Here is an 11,919-nt window from a genome sequence, read left to right on the forward strand (position 1 = left end):
CGGGTTTGTGTTCAAATGATTTAAAAAGTCCAGTCTGTGAGGGGGGGGGGGTGTTGGCACACTCCACTTCCAGTTGAGGTAAAATGAAGTGGTGAAGAAGAAGAAGAAGAGAGGAGGAAGGAGGCATGGCCGCTCTCACACAGAGGATCGTAGGTCCATGTTCCCTCCCTGCATGACTGAAATATAATGTTCCACCACACTCGATGTAGAGACAGATGTGGTTTCAGTTTATTTCCATCTCGTCTTTGGTTTGTAGCTCAGCATGATTTCTGTCCTGTGTCCTCCACAGAAGATCTTTGAAAAGCTTGTCAGGTGCATTAATCTGTCTGCTGTAGACCTACATGCACAAGTCTTTTGATGACTTTGTAAAGAAGCGGATCAGTTTGGAGAAGACTGAATTAAATAAAATCTTTTTTTCTTTTTTTTTTTAAAGATGACACAATCCCTTTTGTTTCTTTTGACCTGGGGGTGCAGTTTTTTAGTTCTTTTGAGCCCAGTGTTTGTTCTTAAAGTCTGATTTTCTGACAGAAACCTCAATGTCTATTGATTTATTATGTGTTATGTGAAACGTCTCGAGTGGTGCTTAAAAGGGGCAGCTTACTTGTTGCCAGTTTACTCATCGCTACTATTTGCTGCCAAGAATAGAAACCAGCTCTGCAGCGCTCCTCTCATCTCGTTCCCTGAGGCCTGAAACATCTCCACGTCTGACGTGGAGGAGCGAAAAGGGCACCCTGCGGTTGCCTACTTTGTGCTTCTGTCACACGACAAACTCGGGAACCTCTTCGCTGGTCAGGTCCAGAGAGAAGTACTTGTTGGTTCTCTTGATGGGAAATGGGTGCTGCTCGCCAAGCATGCCGGCACGCTGATCGGCAAGGCCTTGATAGCCGCCGCCTCCGCCGCTGCTGTCACTCAGCTCTTGAGCGCAACCGAATGTGTAGCTGTGGGCGGTGTCCTGGCAGAGCTCCGCCCACTGCAGGCAGTCCTTCTGATAGAGGCGGATGTCGTCTAGTGATTGGCTGTGGCGGTCAGTCGAAGACTGAGGCTTCCTGCAGGCAGACGTCTGCATGGAAAACAACAAGTCAAATTTATGAATAAAAACGTAGAAAATCAAACACAGATAAGTTATGAAGTTTGTCCAGGTGTTTCTTTATAGTCACTCTAAACCCTCTGCTTTACTTCCTTATGACTTGTATGTGCAGTGGTTTTCTAGAAAAAATAAGAAATAAAAACAAAAAAACAGCCTCTCAGGACATCCACAGATAGAAACGGCTTTAACTACCTGTGGCAAAGACTCGATGCTCTGTCCTCTCATTTTGACGACAGTCTCAGAGGAGCTGGATGTGGAGGAGCTAACATCTTTTACAATCAATCCTGCAAAAACACAAACTTTTGAGATGCATTTTGCTACCGCCTCCTTAAAAACAGACAGGTGGCATTAATTGAATTAACTCATTCCACTTTGGGGCTAATTCCCCTGACTGCAGAGAAACTGTACCTGAATATCCATTGGTCTGATCAGGTGACATCGTCAGCATGTCCTCGGTAATGTGAATGCACATCTCCTGATCCAGGGCCATTTCATGAAGCTCCTCATAGTCTTTGGGGTCATCCACCAGCATCTCAATTTCTGCAGAGTAAAATGTTTCTGAATTATTATCTGAGATAAACAAGTCTTCTCACTTTCTCTGGAGCAGCACTACTGGAGTATGATCATTGCTTTTTTTTGGTAATATCAAGTCCCAGAAATCTAGCAAGCCATCAGCATGTTACCTCTGATCAGGCAGGTCTTACAGCATTTTATTTTGAAAACTGAAGAGAAATCTTTTCCTGTGGTTTCTTATATAAAAAAGCAAAAACTTTATGAAATGAATCTACCCCTAAATTGTTGAAGGGAAATCTTACCTGGACTCTAAACGCACAAAAAAATAAATGTAAATACTCATACCTTCATCATCTAGGTTGCGTTCCTTGCCGCTGCTCTCGATGCCAGAGGTGTGCGAGCTCCCGTGACTGGTTGTGGACGAGCTGCAGGTGCGCAGGGGTCTGTGCGGAGCTTGGCCGGGGGCCCTGAAGCTGTCCGCCTCAATGCCAGAGGTGTGCGAGCTGCCGTGGCTGGTAGTGGAGTGGCGAGACAGACGCTTGTGATGAGACGTGCTGCCTGCGCTGCTGCCACTAGCGCGGGAACGCTTGTCCAGATGATCCATGTCTAGCTCAAGAGCATCGCTAATGTATGACTCCCGGTACTGCTTCTTCTCTGAAGTGGGGAAAGAAAGAAAGAAAAAAAACAGAGAGTTTAAAATATAAAAAAAAAACACATCTCTGCAAAAAACGCTATACACATCAAAAAACAGATTTATGTACTGCAGGCAACCAAAAAACAGGAAGCATCAGCTCTCTTTTGTTTATATTTCTGAAGAAGTGATCAAAGGGTGTTTAATGTTGACAGAATAAGTGGCGCCAAATACCTTCGTTCTCCTCCAGTCGACGGACTTGTTTGAGAACCGGCTGCAGGTTCATGTAGAGCCGGTGGCTGTTGCTAAGCAGCTGCAGGAGGTGGCGAGACCGCATAGGACATCCTGTGTAGTAGATGAGTTTACGAGCCGAGGGTAGACCGTCAGGAAGGATTTCAAACTTCTTCCCCTGAGAGTGTGGAGCGAGGGGGAAAAAGAAAACACATGAATGTTGATTACAGGACTCGGTGATTTACAGCAGTTAACAAAACACGATTATGAAATTGGAATGTGAAATTGTGATTAAGTGCCAGGGAGGCCTGAAGGAGAGCATTAGCCAAAGAACAAAGTCTGTTCTTGAAAACTATTTTGTAGCTGAACACAAAGCTGCAATCACTTCATGAATCTGTTCTTCATTTCCCAAACCAGAAACTGAAACTGTGCATTTCTCAGCAGTTTGGTTGTTTTTCCAGTCAGAGGACATATTAGCTGGATGCTCGGAAAAACTAAAATGGTGGGTTTGTGCGTTCTCCTGCGCCTTTTGGCAGAGGCTCGACACAATAACAGCTGTCTTTAGTGTCAGCAGGGTTGTTTTCAACACAGACCTATAAACATTTCTGCAAGTGTTTAGCCTCTGACCTCGAGAAAATGCAAATAGCTATGCTTTCGGACTACGGGACAGAGCATTACTTTATTTAGACAAATACTTTTAGAGAAAGCTGCTGAACTGAAGTATGTTTAGTGGTTATTGTCTTTCGAGAAATAAGCTCATATAAAATGAACTGAGTTCTTTACCGGTGGCTTTCCTACAAAATATTTCTGTGAATAAGATTTCCTCTTTAAATCTGTGGGAGAGGAGAGAAAGTCTGGGTGGGAAAGTGCGAGAGAAATTTGCTGCCATCCTTCAAACTGAGTATTTATCTTTAACCTCAAAATGCTACTCTGCAGATCCAAGAAACCACCACTAAAACAGTGAAGTCGTACTGGGCAGCAGCCAGGTGTGAACGAGGCGAACTCGGTGAGTCCAAGGAGGAGGCAGCTGATGCTGAGCATTAAATCTCTTCTCTGTGAACTCTTAATTGTTCTTCCCAGGCAATGCTTTTATCTTAAACCTTTGAACCAGCCACTGTTTTGTTTGGTTCAAGCTCCTTTTATTTATAGGCAGAGGGGAGAATAATGGATAACAACCGCATACTGCGTACAAAAGATTTTATGTGGCTGTCACATCAGCTGTTGGTTTTGCGAGGTTCAGGCGTGAAGTCTTGAATGGAGTATTTTAGCTGTCCGTATGTGACAATGAAGAGTACACGCTCTTGAGCCCGTTTTCCATTACTACCTAACCAGATCAGCTTGATGACACTTCGGCTTGACTCATTTTCCATTGCAATCGAGTACCACCTAAATGTGCGAAGGGTCATTATAACAATGCAGCCAAGCGTTTCGAACACTACAACAAAGGTGGACGTCGAGGCGATGGTATACCTGCAGCTCGGTCTGTGGCCTTTGGTCAGACTCCGGGACTATGGCATTGTTTCTGTGTAACCATTTCCTTTGTTGCTGGGTTTCAAAAATAGCTGTTTTGATTTTCGTGAAGGTGACTTATCGAACAACGTCACTGACTAGTCATTTGGTGGCATGAAGTCTGTTGATGTTACTTGGATTGCTTGGAACCCCAGTCGAGTAGGTACTAAAAATTTACCTGGTACCAGGTACAATCGCCTAATGGAAAACTCTAAAAATCATCTCGAGCTGTTCCAAGCCAACCCGAGTAGGTATTAATTAATGGAAAATGGCTATTAGGGTAGTAATGTCACACGGTAGGCCAACCCTAAACCACACACTAATTCTTTCTTCCTTTTTCATTCTAATGAAGCCATATTTTAGAAAAGTAACATCACCCTTTATAATAAGACTTAAAACTAGAGATTGAGACCATTAGCTCATCAGAAAAGAGTTTGAGGCAAAAGAGCAGGTTTGTATTCCCATAGACATCTATACAAACACCCTGCGAATATATCGGCCAGTATCAGTACTGACAGCTGATAAATGATAATTAGTAAAAAGAAAAGAGGAGATGGGAGACACACTCTTCAAACATGCTTTGAGTGTTGATGCTGCATCGTTTGTCGTTTTGTCGTTTCATCGTTTTATCTTTAAGTTGAACTCTGTGCAGCAGGTCTATGGATGATTAATATGAAGAGGGATGTGTGGGATATGTTTGGTTTTGATTATGGCATCAGTATTTATGACTCTGTGAGGGGTGCTGCTTCTTTCTTTTTTTTTTTCTTTAGTAGAATAATATCTCAGTCAGGTTTTAAGTAGGCAAAAATAATCCAACACCCAGCAGCAGGTATAGTGGATGAACAGCTTGTGTGACGGTAACTCTATTCAAGAACAAACACACACAGCAAAGAGCAGACTGGTGTCGAGTGGCAGGCTGTTAAGAGGTTTTCAGAAGCCACAGCTTTTCCTGATCTGTGCACTGTACATGATCGGGTCATCTAAAGCTGCTGGACAACTTTCTGAATCGTTACATGAAAAAAGACCTCCCGAGCAGGCCACACACAGCGAAATCTCCCAGCAACACCAACAACTCCTCATACAGACCAGCATCAACCAGAGTAGTAGCGAAGCAAAAGCTGGCCTGAGATCCAAGAGCACAGGACATAAGGGCAATTACTTAATTTCAGCTTTCAAGGGGAGGAGATGAAATGCTCACTGGCTCAAGAAAAATCTAAATGCAACTTATTCCCTCAGAAAAACCCAGAATTCCACCCTGTTGCATTAGTGAACCAAGAGCATACTCTACCCTTCCTGCGTTAAACTTTTATACAAAAAAGGGGGAGTTTTAGCAATTCCAAAAGCCAAATACTGAATCGGAAATCCCCCTAAAATCATCACAACATCTGGTGCTTATTGACCCATGCGCCCCTTTGCTTGCATCCTTCTCTGGCTTGCCTGTAGCTGCAGCGGGTGACGGCAGCAATGCAGGATGCCGTGACTTGCGGGTGGGGTGGAGGAGAAAGCCTGTTATTCAGAAAAAGGGTGGGACAGGGCCTACAGAGGCCTTTTGGGTCTCAGTCAAACCACAGCCACGCCATGGCTTGTTCACTGTCACGACGGTGTAGATGGCAGACGCAAGAAAACCACCCAAAAAAACAAGACTGTGGAAAACAGGAAGTCTCCACCGTGAACTGTGCAGCAGATACGACGGCTGCTTACTCCGAAATTAGACCAAACTAAAACCCAGTCTGAGACCAAGACCGTCAACTTTCTGGGACAAAGAAACCACATTTCTCAGAGACCTTACAGCCTGTAAAGTCTGCCTCAACACAACAAAACAGCCAAATTTAGAGTCACAAGGAGCCCATTTTTGTGTAACAGCTGTGATGAGCAATAAAGACCTCTCGGGATTGTGATTAATAACTGACTGGCAGAAAACATGAAGCTGTCAAGAGTGAAACAGATAAACAGTAAGCTTCTCTGCTCTCCTGTGATAACAGAAACCCTATGGAAGTAAATTGCTGCAGCGCTCAGCTTAACAGCAAGCTGAGTCAGAGCAGAGATGAGGAGATTTAACAGGATTTCCTTTACAGAGCACAGGGACCACAGTGATAACTGATCAAAATGGATGAATCGAGGGGCATGTATATCATGAAACAGAAAATCCTGCTGCTCATTAGAGGAAAAAAGGCCTGTAGTTTACAGTATGTGGCTCTGCATGTGTACGTGTGCAAGGAAAGTCTCTTTAAATCCCTGATTAGTTCCAGAGGACTAAGATAAAACAGCCGCAAAGAGGAACAAATACTCACGTAAAAATTTCTGTGACCCTAAGCAGGAGCTGGGCTTTCACATACATCGCCATAAGCAAGGGAATGTTTGTGTTTCATCATCACTGAAATGATTTTTCTTTTTAAATCCAAAAAGGTAAATTGCAGGACCTGTGAAGAACATTTCTCTGGGCTACGTGTTTTGATGAGATATCTGACTCACCACAAATACCAGTTTTCCCACATTGGTCCAAGGGAAGTCGTACAACAGCTGCCTCACAGACCCGACATTCTGCAACACAGAAACACAAATGCATGGATGTCGACTTATTACAAATCAAAGTAAACAAAGAATGTATATTGTATATTCACTGACCATTTGGTGAGTGGCTGCTGGATATTGCCAGGTAAAACTGGTTGTAAACATGGTGCTGCACCAAAAAATGTTTGCTTTGGTCACTAACAATTGCATAATTTCACTGCCACTTTAACTGGTATAAGAGTCTTCAAAGCAAAGTTTGCATCTTCAATGCAAGATTCTTTCAACCACAGCAATCTGTTTGCAACCAAAGCAATCACACAGAGGTGATTGGTGCAGAGCCGTATACTGATTGGCAAGCAACTTCCAGCAACCACTTGTCAACCAGATGGTCACCAAGTGGTTTCCAGGTGCGATTCATGATGATAGCATACATGAGTCATATTAAGTTAATGTAAAGCATGAAACCTTATGAAAGGCACTGAAGGCAAAACCACCTGAAATCTGAAAAGAAATTACACTAATAAAGTTCAATATTTTTGGATTACTTGGTTTCATAAATTAAACAAAATAAAAAAATATTTATTATTTCTGGATATGATTTTGTCTGGTTATGTTATTTTGTGTTAAAGCCTAACTGTATGTATACAAGAATACAAAAAAAGTAGCTATGTTGATTTCTAATTAAGGAACAATACCTGGAATATTTGAATACCACGTAAAGTCAGGCCCAATGTAAGAGATGCTTCGACTTCTTTCTTGTCCTGTTGAAAATATTAAGTTACACAATAAGAGGGGGAAATTAAGGAGAAAAGGCTGAAATCAAACCAGCAGTCCATGCATATAATCTTTGCCTAGCCATGACATAGCAATATAACATACAACATATCACTATCTTGGTCAGAAACTAGATTGATTAGAGGCATTTTTCACCTTATAGAGTCTGTAGTAGTGGACTGTGACATCATCAAGCTGGGCGCACTCCTTGATATACTTGAGGTGTGCCTCTGAAGCCGTGAGAGCGAACTGGTCTTTGTGCATGTTTGGGATATGCCTCAGAATGTACTCACGGCCACGCTTGGCTATCACCTGAGTAAGGAGAGGGAGAGAGGGGGATAGTCGTCAGGCTTGGCTGCCCTGAAGTTGTGCTGAGTTATTACAACCGAGTGGCGGCTTAGGTTGATGAGGGTGATGAAGCTGCCTGCCGCAGGGCAAACAGATGTCAACCTAAAGAGACTGAGCGAGAGCCAGAGGCAGCAACCGGAAACACACGCGCTAAGCTTTGTGAGCCCCTTTTTGAAGATTTAGTAAGCTTTCTAAGCACCTAAATCTGGGCAAGATTTACAGAGGGGAGCGTACGCTGTTCATTTCCAACAATTTCCTGTCACTGCTGGCTCCGAGTAGTGATAAGGAGGCAGGAGGCTAATGACGGGAAGTAGGGGCAATCAGATGGGTGTGGCTGCCATATTCAGAGGGATGGTAGTAGTGGTTGGGGAGGCAGTGATGCCAGAATAGACACGTCTTACGTGCTTCGAAAGATTTTGTTTTTTTAAAAAGTGCGTGTGCTACTTTCTGGCACAAAAATAAACCGAAGTGTTCCAGTTCTCATTATTTTCCATGCTAGGCTATGGAGCTGTTGCTAAGTGTTTGGTCAGCATGACTAATGAAAGGTGCTAAAACATATTCTACACCCTGCAGGCCAGGAACACTGCTTGACAGCCTAAAATCTCATTTTAACATAATGCCCACTGTACCTGTAGCTTCTCAGCTAGTGATACAGCAGTTTGTGTTCTTCTTTCAGTCTTATTTCCGGCAGGCTATCCACATCTGACAGCTTGTGTTTCCAACTTCTAACATCACTTCTAAGATTTTTATGCATATGCCAAAGCTTTCCACCAGATGGCAATTAAATTAGGATGTTGCCAGTCAAAACACATAACTCCTCACATAACATAGTATCACCTAATGCATAAGAAATATGGTCTTAGAACCACAGAAGTCAAACAAAAGCTAAAACATTCATATGTAATGAAAGTAATATTTTAAAATAATCAAATGATATCCATTTAAGTAAGAGAGACTATACTTCAACTTCTGTATGTGATACTAAGGCAACTAACTATCAGTGATAAATTCAGAACAGCCTGTGAGTGTGCAGGATAATAGTCATTTATCTTAAATCATAACTTAGGTTTGACATACAGTACGTTCCAAATGCAGTACATGTTAGACAGACTCACCCATGGGGGGAAGTACGCTTCAGGTTCAAAGTATTTCCCAAAGTGCTTGTTTCGTTTGAAATTGCCGAGGTCAGCCTGCAGGGCGAAGGCTGCCAAGAGGAAGTAGGCCTCCTCCCTTTGGATACACTGAGAGAGAAGCACCTGTTTCCTAAGGTGCCAGTAGTAGTAGTACCTGGCCACCCGATCGCTGCAGGGCAGAAAGAGCAGATTCAGCCAGCTTTAAGGATAACTGGGGCTAAACGGAATGATCTTTGTGGAGTCTATACAAATATCCTCATTATTCACACATATTACTTGACTCAGCATGCAAATAAACAAGCAAGAGGCTTTACTGACCTGATCAATCGTCCATTCTCAACATAATACTGAGCTCTGAAGTGAATGATCATTGGAGGCCCAAACTGATCAATGCCCTGCAAAAGCCACATGTGGAAAAATGTGTTCATATACTACAACCAGCATCACTGACCGATTATAATCAATCTACAAAAATGAACTGGATCAACTCTATAGTAAAGGAGCAACAGGTAATTACATAAGTAATTACTAAGGTTTTGTAATACTTGGAAGTGAGAAGGGAAGCTCATTACCACGTCTCATGCCCAGATGTTGACCAACTTGGCATTAACACTGGCATTAAACAGCTAGCCTGGCTAGTTTGACAACCTAACACAGCAACTCCCTGAAGTCTAATCGTTAGACTGAGGTTTCCAGGTGTGGTACCATCTTGGATGTACAGACACTATTGCCAGTGCACACAGCTGCATCTGGTGTTACAGCCAGAGATTCTGCACAAATCTCCAGGTGCATGCAGTACTGTGCAAATGTTTTAAGCACTTTATTATATGTTTAGAGCAATACCACCGACAGGCATGTGATCCAAATTCATTCTGAAATATGACAACTGTCAAGAAAAGCCAGTAGACTGATAAAGAACTCCTCTATCTTCAGCCTCGAACAAGGAGCCTTACAGCAGACTGATCCCAACAGCCCTGAACTTAACATCACAGTTACTCTGCAATGAACAGGGCAAAGACATTAATACTGTCTAAATCCAGAGAAGGACTTTGGTGAGCCAATTTTACACATGAGCTCTAGACAATGTAAGGGAAATTGGGATATAATCCTGATACCGTGCAGAGTTGCTCTTTCACATATGGAGGAGATAAAAGGAAACTCTTTGCATCAGATGCTTTGTATCTACTGAAAATAATCCATTTGATTTTGGTTAAGGATTTCCCCACCTGTGAATTTTCCAGGCATCTACCCTGTTAACCTCTCTATTCACAGGCTTGGTCAGACAATTACAAGATAAAGTCAATCTAAGGCTCTGTTCACACTGCAGGCGAAAGCGCATCAAATCAGATTTTTTTTTTTTTTTTTTTACCCTATGCGACCCATATCTGATCATGCTATGACAGTGTGAACGGCACAAATCCGATATTTACAAATCCGACCTGGGTCACTTTCGTATGTGGTCCTGAATCCGATACATATCCGATGTTTTTGAAAGCGACTGCTGCTTGAACGGTCATGTCGCATTAAATCAGTCTTTTACGCCACTGACACAAGACAGACCCCAATTATCAGCGCCCGAGAAGACATCGCGAATGCTTCCTGGCCATCCAGTGTAGATGTCAGTGAAACTGTTGGGAAGACAACGTTGGAGAAACGAGAACATTTTATTTGTACTGTATAATCTGCAACTATCCTTTGAAGCACCGCTCCTCTAAAACAGCAATAAGGATAATTATTGGGTTATTTACATTAATATGTAAAAATAACAAAATGACTTAAAGCAAAAATTGGGAAAAGTAAAGTCCGAAGTCTTTATATTAAGGGCCATCAGTCAAACAATATGGTCTAAACAGAGCGCGTTGTGTGTGACGTCTTCTTTTGCGCATGCAGGCCGCTTTGAGGGTTCACACTAGAGCGCGTTTGCTGTCGCATTTTATTTGTAGTGTGAACAAGCAGACAAAAAAATTGGATTTGATCAAAAAATCGGAATTGAGCATCAAGACCAGCAGTGTGAACATAGCCTAATGTCCATACCTACAGATTTGAACTTGTATGTTAGGCATATAGCTCCTCTGGATCCAAAAAAGGTCAGGGCTTTGAGCAGAACTGTATGCAAATATGACCACGGTTTTTAGAAGGTAAGCAAGTAGATGGTAAATTATACCCATCTGACAAGGAATTTTAATTGTATAAATCATGTAAGTCCAGGTAGAAGACTCTTGGTAAATCCTTTTTGATTTACATCTTACTGTCTTCTTCCAATTTCTACTAAAATTTGGGAGCCCAGCAAAACTTTTCTTACCTTGCTTGCTTCTCTCTTCCATTCTTTGGGACAGTACTTGGACAATTTCTGATCCAGCTCCATATAGATGTGCTCATTATCTGCAATGGGAGAGAAACTGCTTTAGCCCAGGAACTCACTGTCTGTGTCATCGGTGTGTGCACACCTGGATACATACATATATGCCTTTGTGTGTGTTGCTCAGAAAAATCACCACTGAATGAGCCCAGTTCAAAGACTGCCTCAGAGCAGTCACATTAGACAGCCTCTGAGCTTCCCTTTGTACTCTGAGCCTCCCTCTCATTCTCTTTAAATCACGCTGTCATGTCTTAATCTTTTCCTAAAGTGACACCCTTCATAAGCTGCAGCCTGCTGATCTGACAACTCTGGGCTTCTATACAATTAAAACCAGCTGAAAAGCTAAAAGCCACATAAAGAGCAGGAGCAGAGCCTCTATGACAGGATGCCAGAACCTATTTTTATCAACATTATAAATATACCTGGAACTTGAGTGTTCGTTTACATGACTTGCACTTATAAAGTCAGCACATTAAGCAGCAGCACATTATTATAATCACCAGAATACAACGATCCATTAAAATTCTTTATTTCCACACTGTTAGATTTCAAACATTTTCCAAGAAAATGCTGGTTTTACTTGGTGACAATTTGAGATCTCCACAGCTAAGACTTCTGCCGCCATTCTATTGCTATTGAGCCAATTTATGTTTGGTTTGTGGCACTTGAAGAATCCAAAAAATATATCTGAAATACCCAAAGGCAATATCTGTTTCCAGAAACAATATTCCTATTACCAAGGATAATCTGCAGATGTATTTTTGTGGTTGCACATTAGTAGAAGTGGAAATGAAGCAGGGGTTAGTGGGAAACTGTTTTTTTA

The 11,919-nt window shown here is 42.3% G+C and overlaps 1 protein-coding gene across 1 annotated transcript; it reads right to left on the reverse strand.

Moving 5' to 3' along the window:
• Positions 1 to 418: 418 nt before the first annotated feature.
• On the reverse strand, positions 419 to 11,187 carry frmd6 (FERM domain containing 6). The gene is made up of 11 exons (XM_005736709.1): positions 11,040 to 11,187; positions 9,056 to 9,132; positions 8,720 to 8,906; positions 7,413 to 7,568; positions 7,178 to 7,243; positions 6,444 to 6,512; positions 2,466 to 2,640; positions 1,946 to 2,254; positions 1,496 to 1,627; positions 1,280 to 1,371; positions 419 to 1,060 (listed from the first exon to the last, which is right to left on the reverse strand). The coding sequence occupies exons 1-11, from the start codon at positions 11,100 to 11,102 to the stop codon at positions 758 to 760; spliced, it is 1,629 nt and encodes a 542-aa protein (XP_005736766.1). The 5' UTR covers positions 11,103 to 11,187; the 3' UTR covers positions 419 to 757.
• Positions 11,188 to 11,919: the final 732 nt, after the last annotated feature.

The sequence above is a fragment of the Pundamilia nyererei genome, unplaced genomic scaffold (genome assembly GCF_000239375.1).
Source record: "Pundamilia nyererei isolate P.nyererei 1_Seehausen unplaced genomic scaffold, PunNye1.0 scaffold00070, whole genome shotgun sequence".
NCBI classification, from domain to species: Eukaryota; Metazoa; Chordata; class Actinopteri; order Cichliformes; family Cichlidae; genus Pundamilia; species Pundamilia nyererei.